The sequence below is a fragment of the Mandrillus leucophaeus genome, unplaced genomic scaffold, assembly GCF_000951045.1.
Source record: "Mandrillus leucophaeus isolate KB7577 unplaced genomic scaffold, Mleu.le_1.0 Scaffold484, whole genome shotgun sequence".
NCBI lineage: Eukaryota > Metazoa > Chordata > Mammalia > Primates > Cercopithecidae > Mandrillus > Mandrillus leucophaeus.
The window spans coordinates 1,156,944-1,184,122 of NW_012105187.1; the positions used below are offsets into that span (position 1 = coordinate 1,156,944).

The following is a 27,179-nucleotide window of genomic DNA, read 5'->3' on the forward strand; positions in this document are numbered from 1 at the left end:
TTGGTTACAGGGTGCTCTGGCTGTTGTACATCTAACTCCTAGGTCCTACAGCTTGGGCTGTTGTACATCTAACTCCTAGGTCCTACAGCTTGGGCTGGGACCTCACCTCCCTAAGGATGGTTAGATGTGAAGAATGAGTGAGAGAGAGATTCATTGATGATATTGATGTTGACCATAGAGAAATAGTAGCACTGTTAATGGAAATGAGGAATAAAAGTATGGGTGCTGAAGGGAATATTTCATGAATATCTATGGTGAGATGCCAGATAGGCAATTGGAATAGGACCATGGTGTGAACTGGGTTGGAATTATTTACTTTGTATTGTCTTTAATAATGGTGAGACTTGAATCTACAAGCTGGGAAGTATGAATTATAGAAGTATAAGGGCATTAGGGCCAGCTTCTTAGGGAACAAGTACCAGATGGTAATAAAGATCAACTTCAATTCTCAGTGACTTTTTACTCTACCTATATAGGTGGAAGGAGAAAGAAAAAAGAAGAAATGACCTATCAAAAACGTGAGAGGGACTAGGAAAGACTGAGTAGAAAAGTTTTAATGAAGGAGTTGCTGTAATGCAATAGTTTGCAAAATGTGGTCTCCAGATGAGCATCATCAGCATCACCTGGGAACTTACTAGAAACACAAATTTTTGAACCCCATCTCAGACCCGCTGAATCAGAGCCTCTTGCAATGTGGTCCAGCAATCTGGGTGATCCAGGGCTAGTGTTTGAAAAAACACTGATAAAGTATACTATTGAGTAGTAAGAGTTCAGGAAATACAGGGACTGAGAAAAAGCTCTTAGATTGGTCAGGAAAAGTCATTGGTAACACTTGAGCAAATTTGCTACAATGTTAAAAGACCCTAATTGCAAGTTTAGAGATGACTTAGGTAATCAGAAAGTAAAGCCAGTAGCTATATATATATTGTCTTTTCATAAAGTTCAAAGACAAGGAGAAAGATAGATGCTTGATGACAAAAGCAGGATGGATGGAAACTTAGGTTGGAAGGACTGGAGTACATTTTATGTTTTGGGCTTCAACAGACAATATAAAAGGGCATTTATTTTGTAGAAATTATTTTAGCCTTACCTATGCACATTTTCTATGCAGAAAGCATTTTAAGTATAAAATATTTTAAAATTGGCTTATAGGAGACTGATATTTTAATAACTATTATAAATGTATATCTGCATTGAATAAAATAAAAACATCAAGATTAAAAAATTTGGTAACATTAAATTGCCACCACTGATACCTTCTAGTCTTTTTATCAATATAGAATATGCATTTTATGCATATACAGATAATGCATTTTAAACATACACTTTTAATCAAATTCTCTGTTATAAAATATATTTATTTTAAATGTATAGTTAACAATTTTGACAAACATATGCCCCTATAACCATCACCCTGATTAAGTACTTTCCAAATCTCCCCAAAGTGCTTTTATTTATGTATTTAATTTGAGATTGAGTCTCACTCTGTTGCTCAGGTTGGAGTGTAGTGGTGCAATCTTGGTGCACTGCAACCTCCGCCTCCTAGGTTGAAGCAATTCTCCTGCCTTAGCCTCCTGAGTAGCTGGGATTACAAGCATGCACCATCATGCCTGGCTGATTTTTATATTTTTGGTAGAGTTGGGGTTTCGCCATGTTGGCCAGGCTGTTCTCAAACTCCTGACCTCAGAGTGCTGGGATTACAGGCGTGAGCCACAATGCCCAGCCTCAAAGTGCTTTTAGACCCCTTGCAGTCATTCTTAACTCTGGTTAACCCTCTGTGCCTCAGGCAATCATTACTCTAGATTTTTATCAATATTAATTTTGTTTGCGTGTCCCAGAACTTCTGAAGTGGAGTGATGTAATGCATTCTTTTGTGCCTGTATTCTGTTGGCGTAAAACATGCCAAGTGATTAATCCACTTGTACACATTAATAGTTCCTTTATTTGTTTACTGCTGAATAATATTCTTTTGTGTGAATAAAAGAATATTATTATTGTCCATTCAGCTTTTGATGAACCTTTAGGTTGTTTCTAATTTTTTGCTATTATGAATAAAGCTAGGAACATTCTGTAAAAGTCTTTTTGTTTACATGTGTTTTCATTTCTCTTGGTTTGCATGTATGTATTTTGGGATATAAATGTGTGTGTATGTATACGATGTTACACACATACATGCACATATATATACACTTGGGTGGGTACATATGTGACTATACATATATATCTCTCTCTCCCCCCTAGTCTGTGGCTTGTCTTTTCGGTTTTTTGAAGAGCATAAGTTTTAAATATTGATGAATCTAGTTTATTAGGTTTTTTCTTTTATTGAATTTTATTTAAGAATTCTTTATCCTGGTTTGGTATCTTGATCAATTTGTGCTGCTGTAATAAAATACCTAAGACTAGGTAATTTAGAAGCAACATAAATCTATTTCTCACAGATCCAGATGCTGGGAAGCCCAGTATTATGGTGCCAGCAGGTTCGGTGCCTGGCAAGGGCCCAGTCTCTGCTTCCAAGATGGCACCTTGTTGCTGCCTTCTCTACGGAGTACAAATGCTGTGTCCACTTATGGCAGAAGGGATGGAGGGGCAAAAATGGCCCTACCTGACTCTCTCCAGCCTTTTCATATGGCACTGATCTCATCCATGAAGGCAGAGTCCTCATAGTCTTGATTACCTCCTAGGCATCTTAATACTGTTGTGTTGGGGATTAAGATTTAACATGAATTTTGGAGGAGGAGGCACAAACAGTCATACCATATGAGACGGTAAAAATTTACTCCTTAGTTTTCTTCTAGAAATAGATTAAGTCTGTGATCCATTTTGGATTAATTTTTGTGCAATGTTGTGTATTGTTTGAGGTTAATTTTTTTCTGGTTTTAAAATTTTCATCCAGTTGTTCCAGCATCATTTGTTGAGAATATTGTTATTCCCATTAAATTACTTTGATACCTTTGTCAAAAATATATTGGCTATACATGTAAAAACACACACGTACACATATATGTAAATGTAGAAATAGGTGAGCCTGTTTCTGACCTCTGTTCTGTCCTATTTGTCTGCATGTCTGTCCTTTTACTACTGTACTGTCTTGGTGACCACAGCTCTCTAGTAAGTTTTGAAATCAGGTAATCTAAGTTCTCTATTTTTTTGAGAATTGTTTTAGCTATTCTAGGTTTTTACATTTCCAGATAAATTTTAAAATAGCCTGCCATTTTCTAACAAAAACAATCTGCTTGGGTTCTGATTGCAATTGTATTATAACTATAGTTCAGTTTGGGGAGAATTATATAAATCCTTCTGAAGAGTCAGCTTTTGGCTTTCACTTATTTTCTGTGTCTGTTTTCTGCTCTTTATTATTTCTTCCTTCTACTTTATTTGGATTTAATATGCTGTTCTTTTTTTTATAGCTTCTTAGATGCTTAGGTAGATGCTTAGATCAAGGCTTTTAGATCTATTTTAACATAAGCATATAAAGCTATAAATACCTCCCTAAGCACTGCTTTTATTGCATCCGACACGTTATATATGTTTCCATTTTCATTTGGCTTAAAATATTTTCTGATTTCTCCTGTGATTTATTTTTTGACCTGTGATTATTTACTTTTTATTTGTTTTTAGAGACAAGATCTCTGTGTTGCCTAGGTATTGTACAGTGGTACAATCATAGTTTGCGACTTCAAACTCTTAGGCTCAAGTGATCCTCCCGCCTCAGCCTCCTGTGTAGCTAGGACTACAGGAATGCACTGCCACTGTTCCTGGCTAATTTTTACAAACTTTTTTGTAAAGATAGGGTCTTACTATATTGCCCAGGTTGGTCTCAAACAGCCTCAAGCAATCCTCTGGCCTCAGCCTCCCAAAGTGTTGAGATTACAGGTGTGAGCCACCATACCTGGCAACCTACAAATATTTAGAAGTGTTTGATTCATTTCCAAATATTTGAGGAATTAGAGAACTTTATTCATCAACTTAGACAACCAATTCTAGTTGTTTATCTTTTTTTTTTTTTAATTTGTAGTTCTGTGACTTTAATTCTTTTAAACTTCTGAGATTTGTTTTGTGGTTCAGCATATGTTCTGTCTTGGTGAATGTGCCATGTGCACTTATAAAGAAGGTGTATTCTTTTGTTGGGTAAAATGTGCTGTAAATACCAGTGGGATCTGTTGGGTTATAACCTTAGTGTTGGTCTAACCTTACTGGTTTTGTTTGTTTGTTTGTTTGTTTTTTATTGAGACGGAGTCTTGCTCTGTCACCCAGGCTGGAGTGCAGTGGCACGATCTTGGCTGATTGCAACCTCTGCTGCCCAGGTTCAAGCGATTCTTGTGCCTCAGCCTCCCAAGTACCTGGGACTATAGGCACACACCACCACACCTGGCTAATTTTTGTATTTTGAGTAGAGACGGGGTTTTGCTGTTGGCCAGGCTGTTCTCAAATGCCTGACCTCAGGTGATCCGCCCGCCTTGGCCTCCCAGAGTGCTTGGCAGGCGTGAGCCATCACACCCGGCCACCTTTGTGGTTTTCTGCCTACTTTTTGTTAGTTATTGAGAGAGTTTTGAAATCTCCAAATAATTACAGATTTATCTATTTCTCTTTTCTCTGTTTCTGTTTTTGTATTTTCTTTTTCATTTGTTTGAAATGGAGTCTTGCTTTGTTGCCCAGGCTGCAGTGCAGTGACGCCATCACGGCTCACTGCAGTCTCAGTCACCTGGACTCAAGCAGTCCTCCCACCTCAGCCTCCTGAGCAGCTGGGACTACAGGCATACGCCACCATGCCTACCTAATGTCTTCTGTTGTTTTATGAACTGTCTTAGTCTTTTTTTTAGTTGCTCTAGTAGTTACATTATGCACCTTTATATAATTTTATGTATAATATAAAATGTTACAACAGTGTAGTGCTTTCATTTTCCTTTCCTTTTGTTTGTGCTACTGTTGTCAAACAGCTTCTATATTTAAGTTTCAAAATATAGAGGGCTTTTTTGGTTTTTGTTTATTTTTTTCTTAATAAATTGACTTTTAAATATGTTTTAAAACAAAGAAAAAAGTTATTTTGTATTTACTCATATGTTTACTATTTCTGGCACTTGTCATCTCTTTGTTTAGTTCAAGGCTTCCATCTGGTATCATTTTCTTCCAGCCCAAAGAGTTTCCTTTTTAATATTCCTTATGGTATTGATCTGTTGGCATCAAATCTCCTCAGCTCTTATGTGTCTAAAAAAATGTATTTTTTTCACCTTTGATTTTAAAGAATATTTTTGCTGGATATAAAATTATATATAGATAGGCATTTTTTCCCTAGTATTTTAAAGATGTTATTCTGTTGTCTCCTGGCTTGTCTTTTTTCTAGCAAGAACTTAGCTATCGTTCTTTTGTTTTTGTTTTTGTGTTTGTTTTTGAGATAGTGTTTTGCTCTGTTGCCCAGGCTGGAGTGCGGTGGCACTATCTTGGCTCACACAACCTCGCCTCCCGATTTCAAGCATTTCTCCTGCCTCAACCTCCTGAGCAACTGAGACTACAGGCGCGTGCCACCATGCCTGGCTAATTTTTGTATTTTTAGTAGAGACAGGGTTTCACTATGTTGGCCAGGCTGGTCTCGAACTCCTGACCTTGTGATCCACCTGCCTCGGCCTCCCAAAGTGCTGGGATTACAGGCGTGAGCCACCGTGCCCAGCCTGTTATTTTTATTCCTTCTTATGTAATATATATGTATTTTCTCTCCTTTTACTACATTGTTTTTCAACAATTTGATTAAAATGCCTTTGTGTGGTTTTCTTTTGTGTTTAAATTCTTGCAGTTGAGCCTCTTAGATTTATAGGCTTATAATTTTCATCAAATTTGGATCCTGCAATTGCCATCGAAGTCTGTATGTTCATTTCTCCTGTATAATTCATGTGAGAAAATATGGTAAACCTGTTTTCTGATAATTGTCTAATTAATACAAAATTTCTAAAATTAGGATTTTTGTTTTACATTATGTTGAGGAGGAAGAGAGAGTGAAGAAAACAACTAGAGAGAGAACTCCTGGAAAGAACTTACACTAGAAGACAAAACCAGGAGGATTTCTTGACGAGTTCTTTTTCGGATTTAAGGGAAATAGGATGTGGGTATGTCGTACGCTGGTCAAAAAGGCAAACTGGGCCAAGCACAGTGGCTTACACCTGTAATCCCAGCACTTTGGGAGGCCCAGTTGGGCGGATCGTGAGGTCAGGATTTCGAGACTAACCTGGAAACATGAGGAAACCCTGTCTCTACTAAAAATACAAAAATTAGCCGAGCGTGGTGGAGCTTGCCTGTAATCCCAGCTACTCGGGAGGCTAAGGCAGGAGAATCGCTTGAACCCAGGAGGCGGAGGTTGCAGTGAGCCCAGATTGTGCCACTGCACTCCAGCCTAGGCGACGAGCAAGACCCTGTCTCAAAAAAGAAAAAAAGGGAAACTGAATAAATCATAAGCAATGAGATATTTACACTTTAGCTTTTAGTATATGAACTGTTGAAAATTGAGGTCTGTCATGCATTGTAAAATAATGAGCAGAAAAAGTTAGGCTCCAGAATTCTGATACTGTACCTGGATTTGAATTCCAGTCCTAGCACTTACCATCTTTGTGGCATTGGGCAAGTTTCCTAAAATCTCTAGGTGTTTCTTTAATCATAAAATTGGAAAAATGGTTATAATCTCAGGTTGTCATGAAAACTAAACCCAGGATGGCTTATGTTCTTCACTTGTCATTTAGTAGATCCCCAATAATAATTAGTTATCTTTCCTTCTCTATATATTAACTTTTTATTCTTTCATTCAGGGACTTTTTTCCTTTTAAACATATGCAGTATTTAAATAAGTCCCTATGGCCCTCATGAGACTGTGTTTACCCATTATGTTTCTCTATTGGATCTTTTCTGTGTTGTTGTTTATCCCATCCTATTAAAAAAAAAGTTACATATTCCATCTTAAAAACTGTTTTGACCCTCACATCTCTCTCTAACTGCTGCCTCTTTCTTTTCCCAGACAGTATTGTCTAAATTCAATTTTACCCTCAGTTCCTCCCCTCTTATAACAAGATCCTCGGTGACTTCCACATTACTAAATCCAGTGATTAGTTCTCAGGCCTCATTTTACTTTATTCTTCAGGAGCATTTATTCATTCTGCCCTCTTTTCTTGAAGCTTTTTCTTTATTTGGCTTCTGGGACACTTTGTTTAACAAATTTACTTCCTACTTCTTTGGCCACTGGTTCTCCATCTGTTTACTATTTGTTTCCTTCTCTAGCCAGGAGTGTCCAGTGTTTTGCCTTCCCTGGGTCACATTGGAAAAATAATTGTTTTGGGCCACACATAAAATACGCTAACACTAATGATAGCTGATGAGCTTTAAAAAATTGCAAAAAAATCTCATAATGTTTTAGGAAAGTTTATGAATTTGTGTTGGGCCGCAGTTAAAGCTGTCCTGGGCTGCATGTGGTCTGTGGGCCATGGGTTGGACAGGCTTAGTCTGGCCCTTAAATATTGGAGTTTCTGCCTCTTGACACTCCCTTGGTAATGTCATCCCGTCTCATGGGCTTTAACGAATATCTATATGCTGATGACTTCCAAATGATATCTGTTCTCCCACTCTTTCCTCTGATCCCTTTAACAAAACTCTTTAAGAAACTACCAGTTAATTACATTCATGTCATACCTTTGCTTAAAATGTCCAAAAATTTTGCTTGGTAGTTTCCCATATCTCAGACCATCTATATCGAGTTAAGTCTGACCTGCATAGTCCAAAACAACTTCACTCAAATGTCTGGGCCCTCAACTGGAGTGGCTGTGATAGCTAAGAAAACTGAGTCTCTCTTCCCAAGTAGTCTGTCATCCTCAGCTTCATAGTGTTTTAATGGTGTTCCAAAAGGGCAAGCCCAAATGTGCCAGTGCTTAAAAAGTCTCACTGTCACATTTACTGAAGTCCAGTTGGCCAAAGTAAGTCACGTGGCCAAACCCAGGGTCGGTAGGAGTTCCAGGGGTGCAAATGCCAAGAAGTGTGTGATTCATTGGAGGCAGTTAATAATCGATCACAGGTTTTGTATAATCTGTATCTGGTTTAATTTGTTAAATTATTTAATTAATTAATTAATGGAGACGGAGTCTTGCTCTGTGGCCCAGGCTGGAGTGCAGTGGCGCAATCTCGGCTCACTGCAACCTCCGCCTCCCCGGTTCAAGCGATTCTCCTGCCTCAGCCTCCAGAATAGCTGGGATTACAGGTGTCCGCCACCGCACCCGGCTAATTTTTGTTTTTTTTTAGTAGAGAGGGGGGTTTCACCATCTTGGCCAGGCTGGTCTCGCACTCCTTACCTCATGATCCCACCTGCCTTGGCCTCCCAAAATGCTGGGATTACAGGCGTGAGCCACCGCACCTGGCCAGATTATTTTATTATACAGCACCCATTTCTTTACTCAGGAAAATAATTAAGAAAAAGAACTGTCTAGATAATTAAATTGTCATCTGGAAGTATGGGCTAAATAATGGCTCTTGTGAGAATATCAAGTTTGACTTTTGAGTATCTTTTGTTTTTCAATTTCAAAGAGTACCTGGAAGTAGAGAATGTACTATTTGTACCACAATAATTTATAGCATATTTTATTTAGTTAAATCAGACAGTATCTTAAATATTGTTGCTAGTTGAGTTAATTAACTTGTCCATCTTTCATATTATCTACCTGTACCAAGTTAGAAAGTTGAACTTTATTTCTCCCTGATCTAAAATTTTATGGAGCTTTACATTTTATAAAGCACTGTTTCAGCTGGGTGCAGTGGCTCATACCTGTAATCCCAGCACTTTGGGAGGCCGAGGCGGGAGGATCACTTGAGCATAGGAGTTCAAGATCAGCCTGGACAACATAACAAAACTCTGTCTCTACTACAAATACAAAAATTAGCCAGCTGTGGTGGCACATGCCTCTAGTTGCAGCTACTTGGGTGGCTAAAGCAGGAGCCCAGGAGGTTGAGGCTGCAGTAAGCCATGATTGCATCACTGTGCTCCAGCCTGGGCAATAGAGTTAAAAAAAAACAAAAATCACCATTTCTTTTTCCAACCTGATTTTTGTTCACTGTCACCTGTCAAAGGATATGGTTACACCTTGTTTTCTTTTTCCTTTAAAGCAGCTTTAGGTTTACAGAAAAATAGCGAGAAAGGTATAGAGATTTCCCATATACCCCTTGCTCACACACATGAATAGCCTCCCCTATTATCAGTGTCCCCCACCAGAGTGGTACATTTGTTATAATTGATGAACTTACATTGACACATCATATTCACCTGAAGTTCATTTTACATTATAGTTCACTCTTGGTGTTGTACACTCTGTGGGTTTGGACCAGTGTATAATGACATGTATCCACTGTTGTATAGTACAGAGTATTTTCACTGCCCTAAAAATCCTCTTTGGTCCACCTGTTAATTCCCCCTCTCTTCCCTTCCAACTCCTGGCAACCACTGATCTTTTTACTACCTCCATAGTTCTTGCCTTTTCCGGAATGTCATATGGTTGGAATCCTATGGTATATAGTCATTTTAGATTGTAACATGCATTTAAGTTTCCTTCATGTCTTTTCATAGTTTGATAGCTCATTTCTTTTTAGTGCTAAATAATAATCTGTTGTCTGGATGTACCACAGATTGTTTATCCTTTCATCTACTGAGGGATATCTTGGTTGCTTCAGTAGGTGAATGGATAAATTAGTTTTCAGTGATTATAAATAAAACCGATATGATACTCATGTGCAGGTTTTTGTGTAGACATCAGTTTTCAGCTCAATTGATTAAATACCAAGAGGTCATATGGTAAGATTATGTTTAGCTTTGTGAGTAACTACTAAACTGTCTTCCAAAGTGACTGTACTGTTTTGCGTTCCCAATAGCAGTGAATGAGAGTTCCCCATGCTCCACATTCTCATTCGCATTTGGTTTTGTAATTGTTCTGGATTTTGGCCATTCTAATAGTGTAGTAGTGTATCATTGTTTTAACTTGCATTTCCCTAAGACTATGTGGAGCATCTTTTTACCTGCTTATTTGCCATCTGATATCTTCCTTGGCGAGGTGTCTGTTAAGGTTTTGGCTCATTTTTTAATCGAGTTGCTTGTTTTCTTATTGTTCAAGAGTTCTTTGTATATTTCAGATAAGTCATTTATGAAATGCATGTTTTACACATACTTTCTTCCAGTCAGTGGTTTGTCTTGTTCTCTTGACAGCCTGTTTTCTTTGCATTAACTCCTTGTACTTTGTCTTGTAATGTTGTCCCTTTGTCAGTTTTTTCATATTCTTACCATTTCCAAATAAATTTAGTCTGCTATTACTTACTTTAACACTACTTTTAATTCTAGTATCTACTCGTATTTTTGCTTTCATTTTGGTATCCTTCTTGTTTGGAATTCTGTTAACCTTTTATCTGTATGTGCAAGCATCTGATTATTTTGTTATGTCTTCTAAGGTGGTCTTATCTGACCATTTATATATTGATATACTAATTTTAATCTGTTTATTATTTCAAGAAGGTACAGGGGTTGTTGCCAAAAAAGGACTATTTTTTAAAAAGCATTGGGTTCATTGCTTTGGAAAGCATTGTTTTGGCATACCTCGTTTAATGTAAAAATTGAGATGAGGGGAAATAACTTTCCTGTTATTTATGGCTTAACCTACTTGTTTCATTCATTTGGGTTGTGAGCTTATGTTCTGTTTGAAATTTTAGATTTTGTATTTCTGCAGAAATATTTAATGTTCTGTATATATTATATAGATCCCACTACGATGAAAACAAAATGTGAATTTCAGAGAACCAAGTAAATGACTATGTATTTCTCTGATTGACTGTATAAAATGGTAGGTTTTCTTAAGAAAAAGTATGTTATTCCTGGTTCTCAGATGAAAAACCTTTCAGACTGTTTTCGGTGAAGACTTTTAAAACTATTGTCAGGTTTGAGAAACCTTGAATTTTTAGGATCTTTACCTTTTATTGAGAAACTATTTAGTCCAAATTAACCTGAATTTATTTGAGCAACTTGTATGCCATGCACTATGTGAGGCGCTACATATGCATGATTGAATAGGACAGTCTCTAGTGAAGGAAATGTGTACACAAATAACTTCATTGTAGTACTGTGAGTCCAATAATAAATGTGGACGTTATGATGCACTGGGAGTACTCAGCCAAATTAAGACTTGCTTTTAGGAGTTGCTGAGTTTAAAATACAAGAATGGGTTAACCAGACAAGGAGGGAAGTGGGAGGGTATTCTAGGATGAGTGAAAAAGCATGAATAAGGATACTGAGGGGCAAAACAACAAGAAACTAAAAGTAATTGAGGTTTACTGGATCATAAAGTGTAAAGTGAAAAGCTGTGGGACTTTATGCTATGCTGAGGAACTTGAGTTTTATCATAAAATATTTTCTCTCATTCTTTTCCACTAAAGTGCAACTAAAGTCACAGGAGATTGAATACATGCTTTGGAAGTATGGCAGCAAAGTCTGCACAGACCTGCCACATATTTGAAATTTCTCCTAAGACATATTTTATTGTGAAGAATTATGAAAAATGTTCTATTTTAAAATTGATTAGTGTGAGTTCTTAAGTTCCTAATTTATAGACTGAGGATAATAATAGCATTTACCTTTTAGGATTGCTGGGAGGAGTAATAACTATAAAATGATAATGACAATAATGGCCAACATTTTTTGAGGGCTTACTTACCAAGGAACAGTCCTAAGTGCTTTACTTCTGTTACCTCATTTAATCCTCAAAACACCTCAATGAGGTAGGTATTTTACTATCTCCATCTCATTTCTAGCAAAACTGGGGCATAGAGAAGTAATTCACCTAAGGTTACACAGCTAGTAAGTGGCAGAGCTTGGTTTGAACCTAGGCAGTTTGAATATAAGACATTCTTACTATATTATACTCCCATTTTATGATATCATGCATATAGAATATTTAGCTTTGTATTTGGCACATACTAATTATAAACGTAAGCAATTATCAATAGCAATAATAATAACTTACTTTGTCCAAATCTTTGAGTTACATTGAAGTCCCCAAGAAATTGTACTGTTTTTCTTGTGACTTGATTTACACCTGACATACCATTGGAGTGCAGAAAGTGTGACTCCCAAAGCCATGCTTTTAACCACTGCTGCCTCCTTCCTTGTTGGTCTGTCTCTACATTAGATTTTAAATCCATGGCAGGGATCACATCGATTTTTTCCATCATAGTACACTTAGTCCTTAACACTGCATCTATGATATAAAAATGACCAAATTTGTACAGTAAATGAGAATTGAAAAACCTGACAGTTTCAACTGATCTTAGCATTATTCATACTACCTATAATTGTGTTTTAATTGTTTTACATATTTTTTACATGATTGTTTTGTTTTACATATTTTTTCTTCAGTAAGGAGTTCATCTGCTTCCGTGTTCTACAGGGCATTCTCACCCTGATCTTAAAAGAGTCCTGCTTGGTAACTGGTATCTGTTTGTCCTGTAGTGATCACTCAGTTTTCAGACAGTGAGGAACATTAGAATAACATTTTGGTCTATAACTAGAATCTGTTAGAAATATAAATTTTTAAATGTTTGTTCTAAGAAACATTAAACAAAAAAAAAAGACTTTGACATTTTTCCTTTACCTTTCACATTAAGTCATTTCAAATAAAGATAAAATAATTTTCTTCATAGGGTTCTCTGTTATTGTGGGTTAACTCATATTTTCCTCCTCTCCTCTATCTAGAATGTCTTAAACCATTCTACCTTATGAGAAATTGGATGTTCTTGCAGATAGTCATTGTGGGAGAAAACGTTTCATTTAAGTCCCAGATGAGGACCGAAAACTTGAAATCAGAGGAGCATCTGAAATCAAGTAATATTAGGTAGGATAAAAATTACAAGGGATTTCTGCTTGTTTTTATTCCTTTTGGAGATATGTATTATTCATACTCTGTGAACACTAATGAAATTAGAATCTTCCTGAAGCATTTGATTTTGGCCAAGATCGGGATGGGGCATGCTAAAGTTTTATTATTTATGTGACTTCATGAGAACCTTGGCTTACGTTTGCTTTGTCTTGAGCGTTTATATCTTGTGGTCCAAGGAAGCTTTTAAAATTTTTACTGAAGTAAATTTAAAAAAAAATTGTTTTATATGAGGTCTCTGAATATTTATGATAAACATAGGGACAAATGATTTATGCATCATCCTTTAGAATGAAAATTTCTGGGGTTTTTTTTGTTTTTTTTTTTTAACATAGTAAATCATGTGAGTGCAGGTAGCATCAGCTTGCTGTTCTGTGTGTCAGCATGGATGCAATCAAGCCTCCCAAGTGCCTGTAGAAATAGGTGTATGATAGTATGCTAGAGAAGCCCTCTTGTACATGTGAAGTAATAACTATTGCTACAGCAGCTTATAATGACTGAACATGCAAAGATGCTTGATCTCAAAGATGCAGCTTTTAACCAAGAGATGATAGTTGCCTCTATGAGCCGATACTAGGAGAGTGATACCTCTAGCCTGGCCATTTCAGAAGGCCTTAAATATGTTTATGAGCTGGGGTTTGGAACTAGATTGCAAGGGTGGAACCCAGGCTCTGCCATTTCCTAGTTATGTGACCTTGGGCAAGTTATTTAACCACTCTGTGCCTCTATTCCCTCATCATCAAAATGGGCTTAATATTATTACTTACCTGATAGAATTGTTGTGAGAATCAAAGATTTAGTAATATGAAAGCTAAAACCTGGCAAATAACAAGTGATTAAACTATATTGTTATTTTACTGCTGGTTAATTCTTAACAGATGAGTTTAGTCTGTTATCAGTGTGGCATTTCTATAATTTATAATTGTCTTGATATATCAGGTCCAATTTTAAAAACATATTTGTTAAATAATGTAATCAGAACTAATGTTTGGAGAAAAACAAAAAAGAAAAAAGTTAACACCCTGACTCAATTATTTTGTAATTTTTATGTATCTGCCTCTGATTTTATTTTCTATTTATACTAAGAACATAGTCATCATGACATCTAAACTGTTTTTCTTTTGTCGCTTGTGGTGGTAGGGACCTAGGGTTTTTTACTACAACTTTGAAATGTCTTTTTCAACCCAGTATGTCCCTTCAAAAGGGATCTCATGAAGCAATGAGGGGAGGGAGGGACACCTGACTAGCCAGTCAGTAACCAGATTAGCAAAAGTAATTTGGTGGTCATTGAACTATTCATGTCACAATCAGATTACCCCTCCTTATTCAAATGATCATTTCGGTTCTTTTATATAACTTACTTGTCTTATTTATTCCTCATAGCAACTTTGAAAAGTAGTTTGTATTCTCGTTTTATGGATGAGGAAACAGTCTTCTTAGAAGCTCCAAGACAGCACTACTTATTTGTAGGAAAGCCCAAATTCAAACCCGAGTCTTTTTGCTTTATATTACTTTCCATTACATAAAACTGCCTCCTGTATGGTTCGTATTTTATCACTCAGTAATTCAACAAATTCAACAGTTTTTAGTGAACAACTGCCATGGCCGAGGCATTCTTCTAGTTGTTATGGCCCTTATCTTTTCTAACACTCCCAGTGGCTCTTCTTCTTAGTTGTATTCTAGGCATATGTCTATCCTTGCACTCACCTTTGTTGTATTGAAATTATGTACATGCCTTTGTATCTGTCACCTTAAAAGTAGGTATCTGCCAGTGTTACCAATATGACTAAAATAGAGTAAAAAAAAAAAAATTACTTATTTTAATTTGTGCTTACTAGTAGTATTTCCTTTTTTGAATTATCAGTTTGGTCTTCTGCCGATTTTTCTGTTGATACCTTGATTTATTTATTTAGTTTGTGACCAAGTCTCACTCTTGTTGTGCAGGCTGTAGTGCAATGGTGCGATCTCAGCTCATTGCAACCTCCGCATCCTGGGTTCAAGCGATTCTCCTGCTTCAGCCTCCCGGGTAGCTGGGATTATAGGCACCCGCCACCATGCCCGGCTAATTTTTATATTTTTAGTAGAGACAGTTTCACCACGTTGGCCAGGCTGGTCTCAAACTCCTGACCTCTGGTGATCTGCCCACCTCGACCTCCCAAAGTGCTGGGTGCTGGGATTACAGGTGTGAGCCACTGTACCTGGCCAATATATTTTTTGTATTGATTTTTCCATTTTGTCTAATCCACATGGCTCTTAACACTTTCTCTGCATTCTTTTCTTTGTCATTTTGTAATTATCCCAAATATTTGCCATTCTCCACAGCTTATCCCACTCTTTCTTTCAGACACAGATAGGATCTACCTTATCTCTGAAATTGAGGAAATACAGCTGTAAATTCTCTTAACATCTCCCTGCCCCCAGTATTTCCCAATTCTAACACATTTCTGTTTAACCTTACCAACCTCCAATTTTATCCTGACTCTTTTTCAAGGCCAGTCGTCTTCCTATCTTAATAATATCATTCTTATTTCCTTCTATCTCTTCCAGGACAGTGCTGTCAGTTTTATTTTCTCCTATATTTTCAACCTATTCATTTCTTCCAGCTTCTTTCCTTTATTCTAAATACTCTCAAGTGTCTCTCCAATTGGTGGGGAGGGGAAGAAACTTCTGTTTAGCCATAGCCTCCATCTCTTTCTCTTTACACAGCCCAGCATCCTAAGAGTTGATGTAAACTTCTCCCTCTTATTTGTTCCTCAACCTCCTGCATCCTCATGTAATCTTTTCTCTGGCAAGGCTATCATTGACCCTTATTTCACCAAATCTGACACACTTTCCAGTCCTTATTTATCTCATAGTACTTTTCAGCTGCCTGTGATATTGATGACTACTCTTCCTTTTTGTTCTCTCATTTTCTATACTCCACTCTTCTCTTGCTCTTATACTATTCACCAGTTTCTTCTTGGTATTCTTCATGGAGTGTCTTTCATCTACGCTTTAAAAATGAAAACGGAGAACTAGCTCCACCATTCTGTGTTTCTGGGCAGTTACATTTACTGTCATGGTTTTAACTGCCATCAATGTACTGATCACATCAGTGCTGTATCCCTAGTCTCAAGTCTCCCCTTTGCTTGATACTTATCTCTGAATGCCTGCTTACGCATTCATTAGTTCAACAAATTGAACACATTTTTAGTGAACAGCTGCCTCAGTCAAGGCATTATTGTAGGTATTATGGGTATAGCCCTGAATACTATCTTTTTTGCATTCTCCACCTTCTCATGTACCCAGCCGGCCAAACTAACAATCTGGGAGTGACAGACTCTTTCCTCTGCTTTATCTTCCTTTCTTTCAGCTTAACTTACCAGGTGTTTCTTGAATCTGGGTTTTTCCATTCATCTGTATTAGCACATCCTTACTTCCAGTCTTATATCTATAGTAATCTTTTTAAAATGTAAATCTAATAATGCTATGCTCTTGCTTTAAGTTCAGCACTGGTTTCCTATTAAAGGACAGAATCAGAACTCCAGGGCATGTCATGCAAGGCCTGTCACAGTATGCTCTGTCTGGATTCTTCAGCTTCATTATCTGTGGCTTTCTATCTTGCATTTGATGCTCACTCACTAGCTTAGCTTTACTTTTTATTGTTCTGTTATTTCTTCTGCTTGGAAGAATAACTCCTTCCCATCCTTTGAAATTCTCAGACCAGTGTTGGTCCTTAATAAAACTAGGTACACATTTTTAAAGAATATAAATTAGGGAGCGAATGTTGTGGTATAGAGTATTGTCATGGTGGGAGATTTGAAAATGCTTCCTGAGCCCTAAAGTGCCATAAAGAGAAAGCAAATTAGTATTTTTATTAACGTGTGCAAGAAAAACTCCTTTAGGAGCAGCATCTTCTCTAGATTTTCTTTTCCAAATGAAATTCAGCAGTAGAGCAATATGATTTGTATATCTCTGATTAATATTGTGAGACTTGAGGTGTGTGTGGGTGTACACGCATGTGCGCACATTAAGTGCATGCTTACCTTATGTCTGGCCAATTATTCAACATAAATAATTATGATTAGATTATTGTGTTTATGGCTATGATTGATAAATGCTGTTATTATCCCAAGTATTCCTTAGAACTCTGTCAAACAAGTGAACAAATTAACTTGTGGCTTTTGGTTAAATTTCTTTAAAAAAAAAAAACAAAACTCCCAGCGTGTTCTCCCAAAATAAAAGAGAGTGATATCACTTTTCCTTAGCAGCTGTGAGTTTAGAAGATGTTGACTTACATTCCTGAATTCTGCTCAGAGGGGCTCGGGAGTTCAGGCAGAAGGAATCTCCCATTTTATGTGCCCTGACTTGGAAATACCTTTACATTTTTAAACCATGAATCTTAGACTATATATTCTTTTTGTGTGTGTGTGTGTTTTTTTTTTTTTTGAGACAGAGTCTCGCTTTGTCGCCTAGGCTGGAGTGCAGTGATGTGATCTTGGCTCACTGCAACCTTCACCTCCCAGGTTCAAGTGATTCTCCTGCTTCAGTCTCCAGAGTACCTGGGACTACAGGTACATGCCACCACGCCAGGCTAATTTTTGTATTTTTAGTAGAGACGAGGTTTCACTGTGTTGGCCAGGCTGGTCTTGAACTCATGACCTCAGGTGATCTGCCCACCTCAGCCTCCCAAAATGTTGGGATTACAGGCGTGAGCCACCGCGCCCAGCTGTTAGACTATATATTCTTAAAAGAGATTATCCTGTATTTGTTACCTAGCATTGTACATAAATGCTATATATAATCAAGATATTTGTTAAAGAAGATAACCCAAATTTTAGTATTTTCCTCTAGTAACATTATTTGAAAAATTATCATAAAATTGTGAAGTATTGAAGGCTCCAGTTCTATGGGTTGTTACTATCAAACATTTCAAATTTTTTTTTCTCATACCCTTGTGTAAGAGAGGAACTATTATATACTATCATAAAATGAGGGTTAGGAGTTACACTCTGGAGCCATATTGATTATGCTACTTCTACTACTTACTATGACCTTGACTAACGATACTACTTAATAACCTCTATCTCCTTGGGTTTCTTGAGCTATAAAGTGGGGACAATAACAGTACTTAGTGTGAAGTAGATAATTTATGTAAAGCTCTTAGAACAATGGCAATAGTAAATGCTGCATATAGTGTTAGCTGTACTTATAGGCACTATAGTATCTACATATATTCTAATGTACCTGGTACTTGTTACTACCTCTACTATAGTACCTGTAGTATAGTATATAGTACTAAGTACTTAGAATGCTTTAAATGTATTTGTAGATCTTGATTATTCCACGAGTATTTATTGTTTCAGTTTATTAGCTTTCAACATATTTGGCTCTCACTGAATGTTCCATATTTTGTTCAGCCTTTTAATGACTTTTTCTTTTTTTATTGCTTGATAGAATTGCTTGATTTTTCCTATTAATTAATAACTAAGACTATATTTTGATAGCTATGTTTAATAGTGTTACTTTATTATTGAAAGCATGGTGATTTTATTCTTGGTTCATTCTTTTCATTAATTCCTTCAGCTTAAAGAATTAAAAGGAATTCATGTTGCCATACCCTCTGCCAAGAAAAAACATTTTAAAATTCTGCCTCTGTGTATGAGCATTGGCTGTAAACTTTAATGTTAATTCATTGATGGTCTTTGTAACAAAACCATAGAACAATTGTCTTCTTTGGAGACAAAAGTCTCACTCCATTGCCCAAGTTTGAATGCAGTGGCACAATCACGGTTCACTGCAGCTTCAGAACTCCTAGACTCAAGCAATCCTCCCACCTCAGGCTCTTGAGTAGCTGGGACTACAAGTACACACCACCACGCCAGCTAATTTTTTGGTTTTTGTAGAGATGAAGTCTTCCTCTGGTGTCCAGGCTGATCTTAAACTCCTGGCTCCAGTGATCCTCCTGCCTCAGCCTCCCAAAGTACTGTGATTACAGGTGTGAGCCACCATGCCTGAACTATTTTTTTCTTTATAAAGTAAAATAATGATATAGCCAATTTTGTGCTAATCTATTAAAACATTTATATAAGGTTACATATCCATTGATTTGACTTCTAGTACATTATTTTTAAAAAAGAAAGCTAATAGTTGCTTAGGGGTGGGAAGATGGAGATTCCTTTTCTTGTGAGGCAATAGCTCTTAGCTTAACCCTCCCACCTGTCTAAATGGATATTTTGGGGATACAGAAAAAAAAAAAGTTAGGATAATAGTATATAAGCCAAACTTTGTTTTAAAGAGTTTGTCAGTAGATTCTATCAAAAACATAGCATGGCCTGCAAGTACTGTTTCTAATTATATGAGACTATATTTTTTAAAATAGTCCACTTTGTGACAAGATTAAGATATTAACTAATAAAAACAAATAAACATAGACTTTTACTCTGCAGACATTATTGTTGATGATTCCTTATAACCATAATTTGGTTTGGGAACTGAAAGATGTTTTACTTCTCGTTCTTTTCATCAGATATTCCTTAGAGCAGGAGATGGCAAACTTTCTCTGTTAAAGGATCAGATAGTAAATATTTTAGGGTTGGTGGGCCATGTGGTGGTTGTCTCAACTCTCAGCTCTGCCTTGGTAGCTGAAAACAGCCATGGACAACATGTAAATGAATGTGTGTGGCTGTGTTCCAATAAAACTGTCTTCACAAAATTAGATCCAGGATGAAAGGGAATTTCATTCACAAGCCAACCATGGCATTTGAGTATAAATTTATTTCTTGTGGTCCTTTTGATAAAAAGTTTAGATATAATCTATTTCCTTTATGAACAGATCTTTTAATTTAGGCTAATTGACTTAAATGTTAATGTTCCTGGATAAACCAACATTAGTTTTTTATGTCATATAATTTTGTTATTCTACTTTGAAAGAAATAGAAGTAACTTGGACTTTGTGGAGTCATTTAAGAACAAAATTTGTACCTGTTTGTACCTAACTGCTTTGTGACTGGAAGAATTATTTTATATCTCGGAGCTTCAGTTTTTCCATTTATAAAACAGGAATAATTCTAGCTATTCCATAGGGTTGTTATATTTTCCGTTTAGCTGTCTTTATCAATTCAGTTTAGCAAAGTTGTTTTTAAAAAGAAAGCTAATAATTGTCATTATTAGGAAGGTAATAAAAGTAATTAACTTGTGCTTCTTTCAGAACCTAGGATAGAACTGCACAGAAATGAGCACCTCTACCCTTGTCATACTGAGGAATCAAAGCTGGAATTTCAAAATATTTTAATGTTTATGTCAGTTTTTGTGACATTTTTATATTTCTGTTAGTGCTTGACTTTTTAGTTTTACAGTTTTTCTTGGACAGATTATAGCATGGTAAAAATACGGAGTAAAATTTTAGATCTTTGTTTATCGATGGGAGCCTGCTCCAGAGTCCGTAAGAACTATAGTTCATCACCTGACCACTTGTAAGAAAAGCAGATTATTTGTAAATTACATTTATATTATATACCGCATATAATCTTTGACTGGAAGTTGGTAACATCATTAGGTGGATGTTAGCATACTGAAATGTTACTTGTTCATCTTTACAAAACAAATCATGTTTGGAATGAGAAAACAACCTTTAGATACATGATCCTAAGTATATATCCTGCATATACTTGAGTATGAATTTTTAGCTAACATAGGGAAGCATAGTAAAATATATGCTTTGTAACTTCACAACTCAGGGACAAAATGAAAGGTCATTCATTGAATCTAGTAAAGGTGCATAATTAACCCTAGCTTTCTCACTAAAAGGTTTATAAATTAGTACTCTCCAATAGGATTTTTCAGGGGAGGAGCGACAGTTGCGACATTGGTAGGATGGGGTACATGGTATGCTTTATTAAATTGTATAATCTTAGGTTTTAAAGGCATAAGCCAACAGTTTTGCAAATGTGTATTTTTTTAAATGGCAAAAGTTAACACCTGAAGTGAAGAGTGAAGTCAGGCTATATGGATAATGGAATTTGATGTGATGTTAACATTTTACAACTAAGTGTGGCTATTCGTTTAGTATTCTTCATTTATGTTGCTAGTTCTCATAGGGCTTATGGTTACCTCCTTAGCACTACGTTGTGATTCTGTTGTTTGAAAGCTTAATTTTTGAAAAGATGTAAGTATCTTTTAAAGACTAAGAGAATGAAAGGATTTGCTTTACATTTTAATGAAACTTAAATTTATTAGGTTGGTGCAAAAGTAATCTTTTAACATGGCAAAAACCACGATTACTTTTTCATCAACCTAATACAATTGACATTAAATACTTAATAAATTGTATAAAACAATATTTAAACAGTAAAAATTTTAAAACCTTAATATTCTCTAGCTCTCATGCTAAAAGTTCATTTTTAAAAATGGAAATCTCAGCCTGGCAGGGTGGCATGCACCTGTAATCCCAGCTACTTTGGAGGCTGAGGCAGGAGGATCTCTTGAGTTCAGGAGTTGAAGACCATCCTGGGCAACATAGCAAGGCCCAATCTCTCTCAAAAAAAATCTCTCAAGTTTACATACCTACCTTCTTAAATAGAGTATATGAGTCTGATTTATACTTTTCCTCTCATTAAAAATATTGAGTGTCTGTTGTGTGCAAGGTGCTGTGCTAGTAGACAAGGAGTTGTGATAAGCATTCTTAAAATCTGTAATATGTAATATGAAGAAAAACTAGAAGTGCTGTGAGAGCGTAAAATAGGAATATCCTTAATCTAGATGGAGTTCAGGTAGGGCTTTCTAAAGCAGTAATGTGCTGACTGAGGTAAAAGATGAGTGGTAATGAAGCAGACAAAGGGGGAAGAGGTGTTGCTAGCAGAGTCTTTTATAAAGACCTCTAGTTTGAAAGAAGCAGGGTATACTGGAGAAACTAGAAGTCCAGTCCAGAAGTCCAGAAATGAGCCCGGAGATCAAGGAGTGAAGAGTCGTGAAAATAGAGTTCAGAGACTGTCGAATGTTGTAGGACAGTTTAGGTTTTGTTCTTAACCTCAGAGTAGTGGGAAGTCATTAAAATGTTTTAAAGGGACAACTGGTAGATCAGATTTGCATTTTTAAAAAGATCCCTCTGACAGCTGTTGGGAGAACAGAATGAAATAGGGCAAGAGTGAAGTGGAGGAAACAAAGTCAAGGGATGGTTCTTGAATGAGAGTGGCTAAAGAAGAAATGAAGGGAAATCAACAGATTCAAGATATAGTTAGTAGATAACATCTTTTGGAGTTGATAGATGTTAGAGGTTTGAGAGAAAGTTGTCATGGAGGACTTCCAGGTTTCTTCCTTCCACAATTGGAAAGCTATGATGCATTTGCTAAGATGAAAAAACATTAGAAAGAGAACTAGAGGTAGGGGATGGGAATTGGTCTTGAGTTCAGTTTTGGACCTCTTGAACACAGGTAATTCTTGAAGAATTTGAGAGGGAAAAAAAAGACAGCAGCTAGAGGGGAACATGGGGCAGAAGGTTTTTAAAATGTGCGAGATACTTGAACATGTTAAAATGCTGAAGAGAAGGAAAGATCCAAATGAAGTGAGGGAAGTCTCAAAATTGGTGCAAGGGAAGGGGTAAATCAAAGGAACAGTCCTTAAGAAGGGTTAGCAAGAACATACCTAAGTGGAATTATTGTTCTTAAATATTAAGAGGTGCACTACCTCTAGTGTTTTAACAAGAGAAAGTAAGAAGCAGGCTGTATAAATGTAGTACATATTTAGTAAGTGGGAATTGTTTTCCCTGAGGTATGGAAATGTCACTTGGAGGTGAGGAAGGGGTATAGGAATCAGTAGCTTGAGAAGAGGGGAAATTTGAAATAGTTGTGGTGAGGAGTGAATTGAGAAATGTAGTAGGATTTTTTTGGCAGCATGGAGAGAATTTTTTTAAATTTAATGAATGTCATTGAATATTAAGTAAATCACATTTGGAGGAAAACAGCAAGAAGGTGGACTCTACTTAGCAGAAGAGGTCCCTAAGGGTCCTTAAACTTTTTAAGTGTTGGCATTAATTTGCCTAGACCTTATGCTACCCTGATGTTAAAGTAGGGATGCTATTTGCAGTGCCAAAATTATAGCTGCTGTATATCCTTATTGTAGTATATTATTTCACCTAACTTTTAGTGTTATTTATATGTTAGTTAGGCCTCGTTTGTTTCTAACTGATACTCTTTTTCTTTTTCTTTTTTTTCTATCTAGGCAGGCAGAAGTCCTGAAGGCTGACATGACAGGTATTGGCTGGCTGATTTCTTTTTTACCACATATTTTATACATTAAATTAATGGAAGGATATCCTCTTTCTTATATTACGCACAGCACTAAATCCCATCTTAGTTGCCAAAAGGGATGATCATTTACTATCTGCTTTAAATATTTATTGTTTATATAGTTTGAATTCTTGCTTAAGTAACTGTTGGAAATGGCATATATTATTAATATATGGTATACTGAATTGAATGTTACCTAATTTAGTTTATATAATCACTTAATTTTTATGAAACTTTTTATTAACGATTTAAGACATACAGAAAAAATAACATACCCTATATAAACCAAAATATCTTACAGTGTTAGGCTCATATCTTTCTGGGAAAATATTTTTTTTTCCTCTTGATAATTAACCAAACTTTAGTAGGTAAGTCTTCAGAAAAAATATTTATAGAAAAATTCTTCTGAAAGTCCTTGAAATTGAGTGAGCTACCTTGCTGCCTTTCTTTTCTCCCATATCTTTGTTACTTTTTTTTTTTTGTGAGATAGAGTCTCGCTCTGTCACCCAGGCTGGAGTGCAGTGGCGCAGTCTCAGCTCACTGTAACCTCCGCCTCCCTGGTTCAAGCGATTCTCCTGCCTCAGCCTCCTGAGTAGCTGGGATTACAGGTGCATGCCACTACATCTGGCTAATTTTTGTATTTTTGGTAGAGACGAGGTTTCACCATGTTGGTCAGGCTGATCTCGAACTCCTGACTTCATGATCCTCCTGCCTCAGCCTCCCATAGTGCTGGGATTACAGATGTGAGCCACTGCCCCTGGCCATCTTTGTTGTTTTAAATAATTACTGAGATCTTTTGGAAGAATAACTGCCAGACTTAGCCATTGAAAGGAGTAGATGAGGCATGGTGTGGTGGCTCACGCCTGTAATCCCAGCAGTTTTCGAAGCCCAGGCGAGTGGATCACCTGAGGCCAAGAGTTCAAGACCAGTCTGGCCAACATAGTGAAACCCCATCTCTATCAAAAATACAAAAATTAGCTGGGCGTGGTGGCATGCACCTGCAATCCCAGCTACTCTGGAGACTGAGGCAGGAGAATCACTTGAACCGGGGAGGTGGAGGTTGCAGTGAGCAGAGATCACACCCCCGCACTCCAGCCTGGGTGACAGAAAGGCTCTGTCTCAAAAAAAAAAGGAGTAAATTATTTAAATACAAAATTAGGAAATACGTTGTAATCACCATATGCTTAACAGTATGCCCTCCATAACAGCATATGCCATCCTAAAATGTAATAAGAGGAATATGTACTAGTGAATCTTACTCTAATTTTTGAGTAATTTAGTTCTGCAATGAAATTCACAAAAAAAGAATTAAACAGCATACCTGCCAAGATTTACAAAGAGGAAAAGGACTATTGAAATATCTTTTTGTCAACTCTAGAGTCATTTAGGCTAATGTCCTAAGAGTTCATGGATAATCTCATGTCATCTTGTTCAAGGATAAGTGTGTTGGGGGTAGATAGCTTATATATTTACTCAGTAATAGCTACTACTCAGTTCTTTCCATTATTAACAGATTTATCATCATCTGTATTGTGTATATCAGTGTTTGTTCTGAGTTACTGTATTATGCTCTTGAATTGGCATTGAAAACATAATCTGTTGTGTGATGAAAACAGAACATGGAGCAATATCAAGCTATCTGTACCATTTACCTTTTCTTAGATATTGAACAACCTTAGTAAATAGTCTTAGGGTTTGACCTTTGTAGGGGACCTTTGGCTGCCCAGAAACTTTTAAGATAACAAGTCTACTCATTTGAATGACGGTCTTGATAGATGAGAATTAGTAATCTTTTACACTTCTTTTTCTTGCCATAAGTGAATTAAAGCAGGGTTGACTAAATCTATTATTTAGTGATTAACAATTTAACTAGGGATGAGGAGCTGATACTAAACTCTATTCTTACTAGCCTGTAAACTCTTAGGAGCATTAACTCAAATCCAGGAGATTCTCTTTGCAAAATAGGATTGTGGTGGCTGTAGATACTAATAGCAAACCTAAAGAAGAGTGATGATTATGCCATTGTGTAGCAGCAAAACCAAATAGCCCAGCTAGTTATGGAAAATACATAATTTAAAAGTCCATTATTCAGTTCACCTACTGAGGGAGCTTACTGTCAGTTGTTGCAGTCATAATCCCAGTGATCGCAAAGGTTAAGGTGCTTTGCATGACTCTGGCAGACAGCAGGGCCCCAATTTTGTATTATGTGTAGTCATAGACTGACTTTCTGATTACATTCTACACCCAGTCTCTCATCTGACCTCTTTAGCAGTTTAATCCCAGTCTTCTAAGTCTTCGTTTATGTTAAATGACTAATGTGGATTGCTCACAAAAGTATCTTGGAAAACAGTCTACCACTCATTAAAATAATACTGTCATGGCTTATGCGGTCAGTATATTGAGAGAGGAGTAACAGCAGAATACCAAAGCAACTGCTGATAGTCAGCTGATGTGAGAATTCTGTAATGACATTTGTGGGAGTTCTCAAAAAAAAAAAAAAAAAGAAACAGTTGCGTTAGACAAAGAGATACAGTATGAGAGTAAACAGACCAACGTGGCAGTCCGTTACTTCAAATGAGGTGGCTTACTGTGAGGCATATAGTTTCTTGTTAGGTGAAAAGGCAGAAATACAAACCAAAAGCGAAGGGCAAACCTTTTTTTTTTTTTTTTAAAGCCCTTTTCATGATGTTATTTCAAAACTAAAAACAGAAGCATTGTAAACCAGACTTAGTCGTTAGTCAAAGGTGAAAGTCATTTGAAATATAATAGTATAAAACTTCTGCAGCGTTCTATGGAATATATTTAGAGCAGATTTTGCCTTGGGGATGGAGCAGGAAGGAGTCACTGGTGTGGTATAATGGTTTTATTGTTGGGGTTTATCTATCTACTCTTATGTTTTTGTTTTTGTTACTCAGATTCTAAGCTGGGTCCAGCTGAAGTCTGGACATCCAGGCAGGCTCTGCAGGACCTGTACCAGAAAATGCTAGTTACTGATTTGGAATACGCTTTAGACAAGAAAGTAGAACAGGATCTGTAAGTATTACCTATCATTTGGGAAGTCCCTGTAAGATCAAGAATTTTACCAAGACTTTAAAACAGTTTGATTGGTTGTTTTTCAACCTGTTGCAGAATAAGCTTTTTCAATGGAAAGAAATTCTAGTATTTTTGATATTTGGCCATTGTTATTATTTCAAATACAGTCTTTGGAGGTAAGAAGAGAAATGTTTAGAGTTGAATCCTATTAAGGTCATTAGGGCAGCTCTTTTAGGGCCTGTCCAAAAAAGCAAATATATCTATTTCAAATACTGAGAGTGTTTGGATTGTCTGTGGTCAGTCTTACAATTAAGCCCTGATTTAAACAAAAAATTCAAGAGTAGGCTTTAGAAAAATCTTTCTTTGGTAAACATGATTCTGTAATTTCTCTGTCAGGAAAATGTATTTGCATTGTAAGAAAAAGTTCCTCCTTTTAATTAAATAAGTTGGTAGTATTTCCCACCGCCCGCCACCCCCAGTAAAATGAAAGATTTTGTGTGTTTAGACTTTTCCACTTGTTCTTTCTATGAGGGGCAAAATGGCAGATAACCAGATTCCCAAGTGAGTAATTGTCTTTTGTGGAAGGCTTTGCCTTGTAAGTTGGAACAGGGACATTAGCCTGATAGAAATTTAAAAATCAGTTAAGAGTGCTTTGTCTACTAATGTCCATTACCCTAAATGTTGGTGAAGATTAGTTTTTTCTATCATTTACATCTGTCTTAGATACTTTATATTTTTAGGAAGTCTAGTAATACAGCTAAATCATGACCATCAAAATCCTTATCCTGTGATGTTAGAGTCAAGGATAAGATGTCATCAGAAATGCTGAGGGAAGTGTTTGTCCTCCCAAATCATTAAAAAACCTAGTGTTCTAGAACCTCAGAAGCTGATGTTGATAGAGAATTAGGTACTTTCCAGATAGGTTGTAAACCTCCTATCTGTGTTTGTTTCC

At 36.5% G+C, this 27,179-nt stretch overlaps 1 protein-coding gene across 5 annotated transcripts in view; it reads left to right on the forward strand.

Moving 5' to 3' along the window:
• The window catches only part of SMG7 (SMG7 nonsense mediated mRNA decay factor), a 94,132-nt gene that overhangs the window by 22,740 nt on the left and 44,213 nt on the right, over positions 1 to 27,179 (forward strand). For 4 of the 5 annotated variants that reach the window (XM_011995336.1, XM_011995339.1, XM_011995337.1 and 1 more), the window contains exons 2-3: positions 23,127 to 23,158; positions 26,110 to 26,227. In XM_011995336.1, the coding sequence (XP_011850726.1) occupies positions 23,127 to 23,158; positions 26,110 to 26,227 (150 nt within the window). The remainder of the gene's footprint in view (positions 1 to 23,126; positions 23,159 to 26,109; positions 26,228 to 27,179) is intronic. The other variant, XM_011995338.1, reaches the window with a different exon arrangement.